At 39.9% G+C, this 16,981-nt stretch overlaps 1 protein-coding gene across 1 annotated transcript in view; it reads right to left on the reverse strand.

The window, feature by feature from the left end:
* Positions 1-16,981, reverse strand: part of C8A (complement C8 alpha chain) — a 45,498-nt gene that overhangs the window by 22,400 nt on the left and 6,117 nt on the right. The window contains exons 4-7 of the mRNA XM_087719610.1: positions 11,590-11,728; positions 7,632-7,821; positions 4,752-4,952; positions 3,724-3,964 (exon numbers count right to left, since the gene is read on the reverse strand). Coding sequence (XP_087575736.1) covers positions 3,724-3,964; positions 4,752-4,952; positions 7,632-7,821; positions 11,590-11,728 — 771 coding nt within the window. The remainder of the gene's footprint in view (positions 1-3,723; positions 3,965-4,751; positions 4,953-7,631; positions 7,822-11,589; positions 11,729-16,981) is intronic.

Here is a 16,981-nt window from a genome sequence, read left to right on the forward strand (position 1 = left end):
GTACCATTCTGGTATGGTGTTCTGGAGGGTCACCCACCCACCCATGCTCCTTACCTGTATTTGAGCTGTTTGGGGCTTCTGTGCATGCGCATAGAGCATACAGCACCTGTGCAATGCTCCGCCGTGCAGCTGGAGTGTTGAGGAGGCGTCGCAGAGCGTCACGGGTGATAAGTATGCATGTGCATGCTGCGCGTGTTCATGTGGTGGACGCCCAGCCCCATTGCACCATACTGGTTGCACCAGGATCCAGAACCCACCACTGATATAAGTTTGGGGGACTAGTATGGGCTCACAGGAATATTACTCAAGATTGAAATCTAAGCAGAAGTATCTCCAATTAACTTTATCCCACTGTACTGTATCATCATTCCCCAAGACCCATCATCCTTCCCTTTTAAAAATATACTCTTTAGGGAGAAGCAATATTCTATGCAAGGGAACAATGTCACTTCATCTCATAGTCATCCATATCGCTTTTGGTGCGTCCCTTGGAAATGTGAGACTTGAACAATGCATTTCACCAAAGCCACTTCTTCCTATCACAAAACCTCTTAATTCATAATATAGGTACCATATTTTTCAGAGTATAAGATGCACCTCCCCCCCCCCGCCAAAAAAAGAGGGTGAAAATCTGGGTGCATCTTATACACTCAATACAACATTTTTGGCCTCCCAAAACCCTGCCCCGCGCATCCTGTTTTTCACAAAAATAGATGCACAGAGGGTTTGTGAGGCCTGCAAAGTGGTCCTGAGCCTGGGGAGGGCAAAAAGAAGCAAAAAGTGGCCTCACTTTTTGCTTGTTTTTTGCCCTCCCCAGCCCCCAGGAGCACTCTACAAGCCTCTCACACTCTCTTCACAGGCCTATTTTTCGCCAAACCCCCTAACCATCACATTTTTACTCTCTCCACCCCCCGGGAGCACTTTGCAGGCCTCTCAAACTCTCTGCATGCCCCATTTTCAAGGCAGGCAGAGGGTTTGGAAGGCCTGCAGAGTGCTCCTGGGGGCCAGGGAAGGGGAAAAAAACTTTTTTTTTTATTTACCTCTTCAAATCTTGGTGCGTCTTATACTCTGGTGCATCTTATAGTCTGAAAAATATGGTAATCCTCAAATTACAACCACAGCTGAGACCAACATTTCTGTAGTAGGCAAGAAAGTTAAGTGTGCTTTGCTTCATTTTACGATCTTTTTTGTCACAGTTCTTATGTGAATGACTGCAGTTGGTAAGTTAGTAACATAGTTTTAAGGGAGTTTGGCTTTTCCTATCATATTGCTTGTCAGAAAGTTGCAAAAAGTGATCACATGACCCTGGCACACTGTAACTGTCATAACTACATGCCAGTTACCACCTATCCAAATTTTAATCACATGACCACGGGGAAGTTGCAACGATCGTAAGTGTGAAAAAAATTCATAGGTCATTTTCTTCAGTGCTGGTGTGACTTTAAACATTCACTAAACAAACAATTGTAAACTGAGGACTACCTATATGGTAATCCAGAATATAGGTTTTATGAGCAATAACAGTTTTTCTCACCTGTCCAAAAATCATAGAGCGAAATAGATTTACCTCCAAATATACAACTGAAATGTGTCTCAAGGTGTTATAGAAGGATAAGACTGGGATTTATATTTTTATGAAATTGTTTATACTTATACTATACTATATCTGAGATCCAGATATTTCTAGCAGTATATGCTCCTTTGAAAATAACACAAGCTGAGTGGTGGAGTGAGGCATCTTGGTACGTGTCTCTATTGTGTGTATGATTCCCGATATGGACACAGCTTGCCTCCCCTGATCTGGGCAACTTTCCTTTGCTTGTAGAATAATTCACAAGTTTTGACTAATTCAGACTGTCATTTACCTCCAATGCATTAAGCAACCAACAATCAATTTCTCCTTGCTAATGTAGCTTTGGAAGCAGTTAACAGCCTTGTAAATATAATCTATACTAAGCTGCTGAAATTCAAATCTGGAACTGATCTGTAAAAGTAGAGCGGTACATAGACTTCAGATCTGCAATTGATGGCCATGGCATAATGCATTCAGGCAGAATCTAGGGCAGTGATGGCTAAACTTTTTCTAAAGGTGTGCCAAAATTGTGTGTGCGCGCACAACCCCGCCCCCCATGCATGCCCTTATTTTTGGCCCTTCCCAGGCTCTGGAGGCTTTCCTGAAGCCTGGGAGGGGTGAAAACAGCCTCCCCCAACCCTCCAGAAGGCCAAAAATCAGCTGGCTGGTGCACACAAGCGTGCCGGACATGAAGGATGCCATGCCGGCAGATATGGCTCCATATGTTCACCATCACGCATCTACGGGGTTTGCTTCCCCAAAAAATGTTGCTTATGTCTGCAGCTGGTCAGAATGATTCCAAAAATAAAGAGAGGAAGAAGATTATTGGACTGCCAATTCCAAGACCTTCTGGGATCATGTAGGCAAGATAGTCTCAGAGAAACAAATGCAGTGACCCAAATAAAGTAAATAAGGGTGTTCTTCTCCCACACATAATAAAATAGGACAGGTGAGCACTTTGTGTCATAAGATCCCTGGAAACATTGCTTTTCTTTTGTCAAAGATAAAAACCATTAGTACAGCTATCCATGTGCATTACATTTCCATACATTGATCTGCAGAACAGATGTCTTCTCCCCTACTAGTCAACTTGGTCATCAAATGTTAAGACTTCATATCTATATTTTCTTTTTCTTTCCCTCTCCTCCATTCCTCCATTTTGGCATTTTTTTAGTAGTAAAAGGGATGCGGTGGCTCAGTGGCTAAGACTCTGAGCTTGTCGATCAGAAGGTCGGCAGTTCAGCGGTTGGAATACCTAGCGCCACATAATGGAGTGAGCCAGGGGTGGGTTCCTGCCAGTTCTAACCTCTTCTATAGAAGAGGTTCCACAAATCTACAGTGCCGTTTAGAACTGGTTCCACCTCCCTCCTCACACTGTCCGCCCAACATCAAGATGAAGAGTGAAAGGAGGAATTCTAGGAGTTGAAGTCCACAAGTCTTAAAGCTGTCAAGTTTGAACATCCCTGGGGAGGGGGTCTAAAAGGTTAGGGGTGCAAGGGTCTTGCAACTTGACAGCTTTAAGACTTGCATGCTTCAAATGCCAGAGTTTCTGAGCCAACATTTTAGTTGCTAAGCAAGAGTGTTGTTAAGTGAGTTTCACCACATTTTACAAGTTGGCCATGCCCACCCAGTCACATGGCTGGCAAGCTACTCTCACCCGGTCACATGGCCAGCAAGCCACTCCCACAAAGCAAGCCACACCTACAAAAGAGGTTCTAAAGATTTTTGAAACCCACCACTGGAGTGAGCTCCCATTACTTGTCCCAGCTTCTGCCAACCTAGCAGTTTGAAAGCATGTAAAAAATGCAAGTAGAAAAATAGAGACCATCTTTGGTAGGAAGCTAATAGCACTCCGTGCACTCTCGGCATTGAGTCATGCTGGCCACATGACCACAGAGATGTCTTTGGACAGCCCTGGCTCTTTGGCTTTGAAACAGAGATGAACACTGCCCCCTGGAGCCGGAAATGTCTAGTAGGCATGTGCCGGGGAACCTTTACCTTTACCTTTATAGTAAATTGAAGAGCAGGGTGCATTTTCAGATATAAATATAAGATATCAATCCTGGGCCTGGACCTGGCTTCAATCATATAGATGTGCTTTGATGTATAAACGTCCCTCACTGAACAATATATAAAATAAACATGCAAACCTGAGCTCATCATTTTGTCTTTGTTCACAACAAGGATGTATTCAAAGATGCCTCCAATGGTTCCAGATGTTATGAAATGAGTGCCATAATCATCAATAAATCTGCTGTACATCCCATAATTGTATTCCTCTGGAAGTTCTATCAGAGACTCCAACATGTCTTCATCCAAATATATATTATCACGTCTCATCTTGAAACGAGCTGTTTGTACTTTGGTTTTGGCCCGAATAAATCCTATATTCTGTAGATAAAGCATGAGAGGTAAGTTCATTCATAGCAATAGCAGTTAGACTTATATATCGCTTCATAGGGCTTTCAGCCCTCTCTAAGCGGTTTACAGAGTCAGCATATTGCCCCCACAGTCTGGGTCCTCATTTTACCCACCTCGGAAGGATGGAAGGCTGAGTCAACCTTGAGCCGGTGAGATTTGATTTGCCAAACTGCGACTAGCAGTCAGCTGAAGTGGCCTGCAGTACTGCACTCTAACCACTGCGCCACCTCAACTCTAAAAAACCCTCTTTAGTTGTTTCTCGAAGCAAATTATTCCAAAGTCCTGGATGGTAACCAGTTCCCATACAAGCCTTTTAAAAACTGATCAGCACCAAGCTGTTCACATCTCTTGATTTCCAAGCTTTCCTAAATCATAAACAAAATAATGACTTCCTACAACTTTTGATTTTTTACATTAATGAAAGATAGATTTGCTGTTGGAACATTTTCTCTGACAACTGTTGCCTGATGAATAATTCTATATATTTTTCAACCATTCTCATTTATTTATTTAATGTCAAGGAAGCAGGATGGAAGGAGATAGTATGCAATATTCTTCATAATTTTATTCTCCATTATAATACTTCCTTTTACTTCAGTGTAATAAGAGCAATAGCAGCGCTAATAATCTCACATGTGCAATTACACACATAAATTAAGTTATGACTATTACTGGTTCAAGAGGGTAATGTGAGCTGAGTGATTTGATTTTAAAAAATAACAAGGATTGAGAAAGGAGATCTTTGCTGTTCTAATACCTTTTCTTTGTATTGGGTAAAATTGTTCAGTGTCCCCTGAGCCTTTGATAATGTTAGGCCCAGTTCCAGAGACACAGGAATACTAGCAGGTCCTATGCCAACTGTAAATCCAACATTTCTAGAGGTGTCTTTTTTGATGGCCCTCAGTAAGTCTGCAGAATCATCATAAAACTCTGAAGAGACACCAGTATCAGCCTGAGCCTGAAATAAAAAGATAATAAATTGGATTAACATCACAATGGATTCTCTTTTACCCTAGAGTAGTGGTGAGGAACTATGGCCCCTTTATGACTTTTAGACATCAACTTCTAGAATTCTTGAGGTATTTTAGAACATGCACACCTAATTTATCCTATCTGAGCCTTTGCAGGACAAATTTCTTTTTCCTGAGTTATTTTGTGATCACAGTGAACAAACATTTTACCTTCTGCCCACCAATATGATATTGCCTTAATGTTATTCAGATGATGCTGGACACTCTGGAATTAATCTTTGGTGAGTGCAAGAGAGCCCTTTGCTAAATGTACACATCTGTGTGCAAACTACTATCTGATACATTGGGACGTCTGTGAGGGTAATATCATAAAATAGGAACATCAATAGGACTAAGACTTATATACCTTCTCATAGTTCTTTATACACTCTCTGGGAGGTTTAAAATGTCAGCGTATTGCCCGTAACAATCTGTGGCCTCATTTTATTGGAAGGATAGAAAGCTGAGTCAAACTTGAGCCTGTCAGGATCAAACTCCAAATAGTGGTAGAGTTAGCATGCAATACTTTTTTTTAACCACTTCATCACCAGGGCACAAGATAGTGGTAACACCTACATGATCAAGCCCCATAAAAATGGGACACCTCCTGATGTTTCATAAGAGCCTTGAGGCCAGGCTTTGGCAGATGGCTTGGGGACCCAATGGGGGAGCTTCATAATGGAAGTGATTGACGAATCAAAATTCTACCCTCCCTCCTCCTCTGTATGTCTGGCTCCTTTCTTTGTCATCTTGTGTCCTCGATTTTATCTGCTAATGTTTTTATTTGCTGTTTTTTTTAATGATGGATGATTTTAATGTTTTTATATTATAAGCTGTCCAGAGTTTTGGATATTAGATGGGCAGAAAATAAATTAGATGGATGGATGGATGGATGGATGGATGGATGGATGGATGGATGGATGGATGGATGGATAGATAGATAGATAGATAGATAGATAGATAGATAGATAGATAGATAGATAGATAGATAGGAAAGGGAAGGGAGGTGGTAAGCACCATTTTGAATTTTTTTATCCTATTTCAGATGTTTCTGCCCCACCTCACTCCCAATCTTTATATATACTGCTAAACTTCCACTGAACTTGGAAGTAAAGGCCCATTGCAGCAGTGGTGAGCTGCTACCAGTTTTACTACTGGTTCGCAACGCACGGACAATGTGTGCGCTGTTCAACGTAAATTGTTTTTTGTGTGTGCGCAGAACAATTTACAGTGAACTGCACATTCGTAGTCACTAAAAAACAAAATGGCAGTGACATCAGCGGCAGTGAGGGAATCGGTTCGGGGGCCTGGCAAGCCTGGGTCGCTTCCAGTTCTGCGACTCAGGCAAAAATACCATTATCGGTTCGGCTGAACCAGGCCAAACCGGGAGCAACCCACTTCTGCATTGCAGTATTCACACATATGCAAATTTGATATATTGATGGGAATACAGACTAACAGAGTTGGAAGAGATCTTGGAGGTTTTCTACTCCAACCCCTGCTCAAGCAGGAGACCCTATACCATTCTGGTCATGGTTGTCCAATTTTTCTTTTTAAAACCTCAAGTGATGCAGCACCCATAAATACTGTAGGCAAGCTGTTCCACTGATTAAATGTCCTCACTGTCAGGAAATTCATTCTTAGTTCTAGGCTGGATCTCTCTCTGTTGAGCTTCCATTCATTACTTTGTATCTTGCCCTGAGGTGCTTTGGGGAATATGTTGACTCCCTCTTCTCTGTGACAGCCTCTCAAATATTGGAAGACTGATATCGTCTCTCCCCCTAATCGTTCTCTTCGTTAGACATTCCCAGTTCCCACAACTGTTCATTGTACAATTTAGCCTCCAATGCCCTAATCATCTTTGTTGCTCTTCTCTGCACTCTTTCTAGAGTCTCAACATCTTTTTTGTATTGTGGCAACCAAAACTAGATGTAGTATTTCAAGTGCAGAATAAAACAGTACTATACTGCACCTTGATCTAATAGTACATAATCCCATAACGGTGCTAATAGGCTAGATTTTAGGTAAAATTGCACAAGGCAAAAAAACTGATTTGATTCCTGCAATAGATCATTCCGAGTTTTCATTCTGGCCTCAACAGGAGGGGACCAAATCCTGGCCTCAGTTATCACATTAGAAGCAAACAAACACCGAAAGAATTGATCATTATCTCATTTAAAATCTATCAGTCCAGAGTAGGTCTTCTTCTTGGTGTCTTCAATGAAACTGATGATGCCTTTTCTATATAACTCAAAGCAGGAAATTTGGCTAATACCATTCAATATATAACTCTACTGCATTAGGTCTTTCCGTGCATAGGTCCAGGGCAGAGATGGGTTGCTACCGGTTCACATCGGTTTGAGCAAACTGGTAGTGGAAATTGCGACTGGGTCACTGAACCAGTAGGGACAGCAGGCTGGCCACCCCCTCCCCAAAACCAGTTCCCCAGTTGCCCATGCCTTCTGGCATATTTTTAGTCCTTTTTAAATGTTCTGCGCATGCGCAGAACAATTTATAGGCAACTGCGCGCGAGTAGCGAACTGGCAGTAACGCTGGCAGCAACCCACCCCTATTCCCGGGTTATTGAAACCTTAATGTTAAGCACACAAATGCACCCACGTACTTACTAGAAATTGGTAGAAATGAACATTGTAGGACTTTCGGAAATATTTCTCATCCTCCCCATAATACAAATGTTCACATGTCGAGTCATACTTCAGCTCTCGCCATTCTCCATTATAAACAGTTTCACACCGGCCTCCAAAATATTTAGGGTCATAGACTAACAGTGCTGGCTTTTGTGTAAGGATGTTGAATCTTTAATAAAGAAGGAGAAAGGCGGATAGGTAAAGCAGCATTGGTGTGTTCTGTGGCAAAGAGTATTCCAGTTCTTAAGCATCCTAGAAACTCTCTCCCCCCGCCCCGCCCCCCAAAAATAATTCTGGGGAATGATTCAGATGTAGGCCAATTAAAGCTGTGATTCTCTATTTCTTTACTTCTAAATATGTGTAATTGGTTTTTATTTCTAGACAGATGACTACACAATAAACTGGTACAAGTTGTAAAAGTTCTCAGTTTGCACCAAAGCAGATTAGGATGAAGGACGTTTTAATACTGAGTGCATGAAATGTGATAATTGTTCGCATTTACTTTTTAATTCATTGCACTCTTTTATGATAATATTGTCTTCGGGTACAGTTGTAGAAATATATTTTGATAATGCATTTGAAGTATGTGTCATAGTGTGGATACATTTTCAAGCATACTTTTGAGATGTTTTCTATTTGGCACAAATTAGTTTGAATCCTATGAGTATATATCTAAGAGTAAAATTCAGTGAAATCCTGTGGAATGTACCTCTGCATAAATACAGGTAGTTCTCAACTTACAACCACAATTGAGCCCACAATTGATGGTGTTAAATTTGTTAAGTGAGTTTTGCCACATTTTATGACATTTCTTGCCACAGTTGTTAAATGAACCACTGCAGTTGTTAAATTAGCAACATGATTGTTAAGTGAACCTGGCTTCCCCAGTGACTTTGCTTGTCATAAGGCAGTGGTAGGATTCAGCCAGTTCCCACCACTTCGGGAGAACCGGTTGTTAACTTTCTGAGCAGTTTGGTGAAATGGTTGTTGGAAGAAATAATTAGGGCAGAGAACCAGTTATTAAATTATTTGAATCCCACCACTGTTCATAAGGTCACAAAAGGTGATCACATGACACACACACACACACACACACACACACACACACACACCGGACACTGCAACTGTTATAAATATGAACCAGTTGTCAAGCATCCAAATGTAAATCACGTGACTGTGGGGATGCTGCAATGGTCATAAGTGCGAAACATGGTCATAGGTCACTTTTTGAGCGCTGTTGTAACTTTGAATGGTCAATAAGCGAACTGTTGTAAGTTGAGGACTACCTGTATGCAATTAACATGTTGATATGCTTTCATTGCCAATTTAAAACCCACAGTATGTCATCTTTCTATCCCATACCTGCAATATCTTTTTCCGTCTCTTTTTGACAGACATGTAGTGAACAAAAGTCCATTTTTGTTCCTTAAACGTGAGGTTTCCTTGAAATTGCAGCTATGTTAACACCTTTCTTTTAGATGTAGTTACCTCAGCTGTTACTTATATGCAACTGGTTATAGTTAACCTACAATACAGGTAGTCCTCAACTTGCAACTCGCCGTTTAGTGTCTAAAGTTGCAGCAGCACTGAACAAAGTGACTTATGACCAGTCCTTGCACTTGCAACTATGCCAGCATCTTCATAGTTATATGATCAGAATTTGAGCATTTGAAAACATGTATTGATGATGGAATCCCAGGTCATGTGATCAGTATTTGTGACCTTCCCAGCCAGGTTCCAACAAGCAAAGTCAATGGGGAAACTGGATTCATTTAACGAATGGGTAATTTTCTTAAGTGCAATGATTTGCTTTAAAAGTGTGGCAAAAAAAAATAATAATCGGATGCAACCACCTGGATTGGCAGTAAAAATTCTGGTCCCGATTGTGCTCATAAATTTAGGACTACCTGTGATGTAACTTGGTAATAAGTGAGGAATGTTCCTAGCATTGCAACTATATAATTAGCCTCTAGGTTTGAACCAATGGGCTTTTTGGCTGCCTGTGTAACCACCGGACAAGGAAGCATTAGTGGCACCAAAGGGGTGAGGTTACTTAGCAGTTACTGAAGTTATCCAAATAGTAGAAACAAGGCACATGATCTTGCCACAACAGGACAGACATAAAAAATGGTACCAATAAAGGAGAATATTTATAGCTTGGGGTTGAAATGAGGGGTCCTTGATGCACTCTGAGTTTGATTATTTCCATGCAGACATTTCATTATCCAAACTACGTTAGATCTTCAGTGTTGCTCTGTATCCAACTCTTATAAGTAGTAACTCAGGAAGTTGTGACCCGATTATTTCCCAAACCAATTTTTGTGTATTTTTTATTTTTTTATTTTTAATTAAATAAAACAAACAACAAAAAGGGAAAAGAAAGAAAAATGAAATGAATGCTTGCATAAAATCAACTTTACACTAGAGAGAAATGAAAATATAAAAGTTTTATAAAAGTGATTAAAAGTTTTTTTTAAGGCAAAGGAATAAAATAATAAAGAAAAAATATAGGAAAAAGATCTTAATAGCTGCCCTCTCTCTCTCATGCTTTCTGTTCCTCCTTTCCTTCCTTCTTTGAATTTTTATATCCATTCTATCATACTTAAAAAAAATATTCTGTCTCCATGAATAACTATATATAGATACATCCTAATAAATGACATTGAGTCTGCATAAGTATTTCAAATTCTGTCCTCTTTCTCAGGATCCTTGGTTTATTAAGATCACTCATTTTTCCAGTTATTTCCATGTTTTGGCACATTCTTTATAAACCTTTCTGTCCTTGTGTAACTTACTAAAGGCAGAGTGCACAAACTATGCAGCTATTGCATTATCAAACTCATAATATTTATCTTTCAGCCATTATTATTGCATTGCTAATAAATCCATTAAATTATAAACATCAGACTTTTTAAAAAAAGAGTATATGAGTGCGGTGAGGATGATAAGCTGTCAAATCAGTGTTTACTCTTTAAGCCATTGAGAGATTTTTCCCAGATGAAATGATGTTGTAAATGCACTGAATAATTCTTGGTATTTAAAACAGAATGAGAAACCAGGTAACCTTTTATCTATCTAGAGAATTTAGTCTATTTTTGAAATTTGATGTAATGGCTTCTTGCCAAACTGGACTATTATAAAACAGATTAGATGAAGAATATATTCCTATGGCATTCATAAAATTTCTATCCTAACTTGGTTGAGTTCTAAAATGTGCATTTCAGAATATGGCACAATACGATGGATAAAAGTAAACATTTTTTCTACCACAAGCTGTAAATGAGGCAAAAAAATTAATGTTGTTCTATTTTAAAAAATCTGAAATTTTTCAACTGTTTCTTAATTTGATGAGGGTCAACATTTTGGCTTGTCATTGAAATATCAATGAATGGGATAAGAGATCTTGTGCATAGTTGTGAAATGACCAAAAGGCATATTTGAATGTATTGCCTTTCCTTATGCAGTCATCTCTTTAAGCAGGGGTCTCCAACCATTTTGGTTCCACAGACTGGCAGCAGCAGAAGCTTCAGCAATGTGGGGAGGGGGAGGGATTGATTTCACACATACAACATAAACCCTGTGTATGTGCAAAAGAACCTTTACATGATCACACACCACTTTGATTCCCAACGGGCTGTGGCCAGTTTATAGTTCAGAGGTTGGGAACCCAGTCTTAAATGGTCAGCATCCTAAATCCCAACAGATGAAGGAAATTCCTTCCATTGGATTTTTTATAAGAGAAAGGCTGGGCATCCACCTTGCAATTATTTTGTACAGCATCAGAATAAATTCTAAATTCACAGGCACCACAGGAAGAAGGTAGAAAAACTGAAAACATTTGCACACTGGACGCAAACTTATCAAAACTGGAAGTAAGATTTTTGTTTCTATTTGATTTTTTTAAAAAATGACTCTGCGGGGGACCATTTCTACTTACCCTCTTGAAACTAGTTCAATTCCTGGGACTGGATCTGGATAGTCACATGTACTTTCAGCATCATCACAACCATCCTCATCGGATCCATCCCTGCAGTCTAATTCTCCATTGCAGACTAGGTGACGTTTAATGCAACGTCCTGAAGTACAAATATTGTTATTTATCTATTTCTGGAATCTCTGCTTGATCTAAAGTTGGACTTAAAAATATTTTCCTCGCATGCTTAAAAAATAATGGGTCAGATTTTTTCACATTCTTGCTCACCTTACACTTTTACACCTTTGACCTAAGCCAAAGGTGTTTATGAAGCCTAAGTGCTGGTCCTCTTCAGGAAAGGTACATCTCTGTTAATTAGAAACCTTGGACTTTACACAAAATGTTAAGCTAGGCTGTTTAACTATGGTCTGTGACCATAATATCCTGACATATATCATGCTAATAAAAAATTAGCACTTACGGCTTCCAGGTGGTGACATCACTGTGCCTAGAGCGGGGTAAGGGAGCTCCGCTAACCCCTAACTCTAATTTCTTCGTGTGGGCTCACTTTTGGAGCACTGCTGGTCCCGAAGAGACCAGCAGATCAAAGGGGATATTCTGCAGACGCCGGGGTGATAAGGCAAATCCCCCGGCAGATAGGAGAAACCCCTCTAAACAGACAAAGAAATTTCCTACCATCTGGTTAGGACTGAGCAATGGCGGCCGCATAGAAGGAAGAAACAGAATAGAAGCAGACGAATTCGGGTGCTTGTTATTATTGCCGACAATCCAGAGTGGAAAGCAATGCAAAACTGGCAAAATGGGTGAGCTGAGAGAAGAAGGAGCCGGGAGAGACCCTATTTTTTACAGTTTAATTTTGCCAAAAAGAAGCAGTGCAAAGAGGCTGAGTTAGAACGGACAGGAAGGGACAGCCGCAGGAACCTTAAGATCAGCCACAGTAAGAACAAAATCCCGACATGGACTTCAGGGGATAAAATTTGCCGGAAGGATTTGGAAGGTTTAAAGAAGTGACTGCATAATACTCGGGTTGGCAAACGGAGTTCCCTTTTTTTCTGCTTACCAGTTCTTCTGCCGCTGGGTTGAATTTTTTAAGTATTTGATATTGAGCTGACTAGGAGCTTGGAGCAGTGCCAGAGACAAGAAATAGAGGTCTGTCTTTTGCTTCATGGACATTAACAATAACACCAAGGATAGAGTTGGTGTTGGTGACTTAGAGAGACTAATTATTAGAACTGAATATTGAACAACCGACAAAACTGAGAGACATTTATTGATATAAGAATAGGGTGTGATATATAAATTTATGATATTTACTAATCAAATTAATCAAATAGAATATTACTAGTATTATTACATAAGACTGTTTAAGTATTGAAAGGTGATACCAAGGAAGGATAATTGTGGAATTGTTGTTGAATATTGGTTTATACAATTATAATAATTATAATATATTGTGGATATTACTGACAAGGTATAAATAAGGTAAAAGTTATAACCAATCGTGGGCAAGGTCAAAAAATGGGGTTAAAAATGGCAACCTCATCAAAATTAGTGAAAAAGACCATACCCATTGTGAGTTCAGCAACACCCCCTCCTCAAATCAAAAAACAATGGAGAGTGTGTGGGGGTTGGAGAAAGGGGAAAAGATGGCAGAATCAGCGGGACCAGCACCTACGATGCAAAACATGCAATCGATGCTCCAGATGATTCAGGAGACCTTGGCTATAAGCCAAGTAGAGACAAGGAAAAATCATGAAGAATTAAAAAAGGAAATGGGAGAATTGAAAGGAACAATCAAAAATGTAGATGATAAAGTTGAAAAGATACAGAATGCCTTAACAATCAATGAACAGAAAATCCAATGTATGGAAGAAAAAATACAACACTCAGATCAGAAGATGGGAAAAATGGAAATAGAATATAGGCAACTTAATAAAGAATTGGAATTGTCAATAATCCGACTCGAAAACGAAAAAGCGGCATTCTACCTAAGATTTCAAAACATACCGGAAGAGAAGGAGGAAGATCTGAAAGGAAAAATGATTAATATCCTTACTGAATTTCTGCAAAAAACAGAACAGGAACTGAGAGGAATTATTGATGAGGCTTCCAGGGTGAATACTAATTATGCAAGGAGACATAGGCTCCCGAGAGAAGTACATGTAAGATTCACTAAGAAAACTGCCAGAGATGAAGTGTACAAAAAAAACCACAGAAGAGATGATTATACTACAGGGAAAAGAGCTGACCACGCTTAAACAGATCCGGAGAATCCGGGAACAACGCAGGCAATACCAATTTTTAACAAACAAGTTGAATAAAAACAGAATTATGTACAGATGGCTGGTACCAGAAGGGGTTTTGGTATCTTGGCAAGGAAAAAGATATAAGATAGAGAATTTAGAAGAAGCACACAAATTCTATGAAGAACACTGTAATAGGGAAGGAAAACAAGGAAGCAAAGAGGAACTAGAATACAGAGGTCAAGTGGAAGAAACATCAGAAGACAGCGAAAGAAGCAGGAGAGAAGAACAGAGGCAAGAAAGAGAAAGAGCAGAGAAGGAAGACAGCGGAAGAAGCAGGAGAGAAGAACAGAGGCAAGAAAGAGAGAGAGCAGAGAAGGAAGGCGCGAGAGGGAAAAGTCAGATACAAACTAGAAGTAAAAGAAATAATCTCAACTAAAGATGGATCAAGAAATAACAATTATGTCAATAAACTTGAATGGACTGAACTCACTAAAAAAAAGAGAGCCCAGATGTTTAATATTCCTAAGAAATTGAAAGTAGACCAGATATTGGTTAATTGGTATAGATGGATGGAGCAAAGAAATAAAAAGCAATGAAAGAATAGAACAACTCTCAAAAATAATAATTATGAGTAAAACAAGGGGGTCATGATTGGTGAAATCAAATCAGGATGATAGCTGGCATATAGAACTGTAGAATGATAGAGAAAAAAGGAAATGATATGAAAAAAAAATGGATTTGTGGAAATAACACCCTCAAGAAAACATAAACTGGATTTGAAAGAGACGCCTATAACAATAGAAAAAGAAAGGAAGGGAAGAAAGAAGGAAAGGAGGGGAGGGAGGAAGTAGAGAATGGAGGGACGAAGGAAAGGAAAGAAGTGGAGGGTGGGAGAGAGAGAGAGAAGGAGAGATAGTAGGAGAGGAAGAAGAAATGTGGAGGAGAGGTAGGGGAAGAAGAAAGAAGTAAGGAGAGGTGAGTGGAAGGGAGAGAAAGAGAAGGAGAAAGGGTAGGAAGGAGAAGAAAGAGGGGAGAAGTAGGGGAGAAGTAAGGGAAGGAAGAAGGGGAAGGAGAGGAGGAAGGAAGGAAGTAGAGAAGGAAGGGAGGGAGAAAAGAAAAGAAAGAAAATAAGGTGAGATGTGGAGGAGAGGTAGGGGAAGAAGAAAGAGGTAAGGAGAGGTGGGTGGGAGGGAGAGAAAGAGAAGGAGAGGAGGGAAGAGGAGAGAAAAAGAGAAGGAGAGAGGGTAGGAAGGAGAAGACAGAGGGTAGGAGTAGGGGAGAAGTAAGGGAAGGAAGAAGGGGAAGGAGAGGAGGAAGGAAGGAAGTAGAGAAGGAAGGGAGAGAGAAAAGAAAAGAAAGAGAAAATAAGGTGGTGTCATAGCAGGTGTGAAGAATGGTAAATAATACATTCCAAATTATACCTTATACCCTTTTAAATGGAATAATAATAATATAAGAATGGCAAAGAAAAAGAATAACTATGTGAATGTATACCTATAACTGCATGTAAGAGAATAGATGACAGTAAAAATATTAAGCACAATATAGGTAAATAATACTTAATCATAAGTAGCTAAGTATAAAGAAAGAAAGAAATGTATATAAAAATGGATAATGAGTAACGAGATTACGAACGCAAGATAGAAATGTATAGAAAGGAAAACACTAACTGCAAAGAAACTGATTCGGAACTGCTGTATGATATACGATGGAACTTATTGTTCCTATGTTGTTTTTAAGTTATGTTTTTATTTTTGTTAATGTGTTTATGTGTTCTGTTGAGGTGCTTATGTGTATAAAATAAAAAAGAGGAAAAAAATTAGCACTTACATAAATGCTTCTGCACAGTATATATAATGCTGAGTCAAAAGCAAACCAGTAATATTATGTCACAGTATTATGAATGAAGTAGACCAGTGATGATGAATAACATGTATGTCAAAAGTGACACTGCACAATGTTTTGGGTGACTAAAACACCCCACAATGACTGTTCTGGCCTGATTTTTTTTAAGGCTGCAGGAGTTTCTTGAAAATAATCATATCTGAAGAAGTTTCTTGGATGAGAAGTGAAGCGTCTTCAATGAAAAACCAGAAAGTCCAATTGCCTCTTGAAAAAGCATTTTTGGGGCGTAAAAATAAACATGTACACCCAAACAGCCTCTGGACCCTCTGAAAAGTCATGGGAGATGGCTGTGCTCTTGTGCAGCTCCCAGACAGTCTGATAATAATGAATGAAGAGTGTGCTATTGTGTAATATTCGGAGACTGCACAGGCCAGGTGAAAGTATTCTCCAAAGCCTCTTCAAGAATGAAGGCCCTGTGCAACCTGTAGCTGCCTCCTGTGGGCAGCACAGACCTATCAACAGAAAGAAAACACTGCCTGAATTGGATTGTATTTTTCAAAGTCAGTTTAGGCATTTCCTGAATTCTGAACACCAAGTCCAAAAAGTCCATCATCACTGAACGAGACTATGAAACAAAAAGTTTTGTTCTTCTCATTTCAACAACAACCAATTTTTTTTTCTTCAAAGCAATTTCAGTGAATCTTTCAAGGCTGGTCACCTCTAGACGCCAGTGCCTCATTTAATGGGAATTAATGGTTATCCCAGTTGCAATGTATGGCTATGAAAATTGGACCATAAGGAAGGCTGAACACCAAAGAATTAAGGCCTTTAAACCAGTGGTGGGTTCCTACTGATTCGGACCAGTTCAGCTGAACTGGTAGTGGTTTGGCAGTCTGGATCATTGGAACTGGCAGCGACCCAGGCCTGCCAGGCCCCTGAATTGATTCTCCGGGCGCCGCCGTAGATGCCAACATTTTGTTTTTTGCTTCTGTGCATGCGCAGAACAATTTTTATTGCATGTGGCACACTCACGAGCGAACCTGCAGTAGTGCCTGCCAGAACCTACCCTTGCTTTGAACTATGGTGCTGGAGAAGACTCCTGCGAGTTCCCTTGGACTGCAAGGCGATCAAACTGATCATTGCTAGAGGAGATCAACCCTGACTGTTCTTTAGAAGGTCAGATCCTGAAGATGAAACTCAATACTTTGGCCACCTAATGAGAAGGAAGGACTCACTGGAGAAGAGCCTGATGCTGGGAAAGACTGCGGGCAAAAGAAGAAGGGGATGACAGAGAAGGAGGTGGC

This window comes from Thamnophis sirtalis, unplaced genomic scaffold (assembly GCF_051295495.1).
Source record: "Thamnophis sirtalis isolate CommonGarterSnake01/CBP01778 unplaced genomic scaffold, rThaSir2_p1.2 scaffold_7, whole genome shotgun sequence".
Taxonomy (NCBI): Eukaryota; Metazoa; Chordata; class Lepidosauria; order Squamata; family Natricidae; genus Thamnophis; species Thamnophis sirtalis.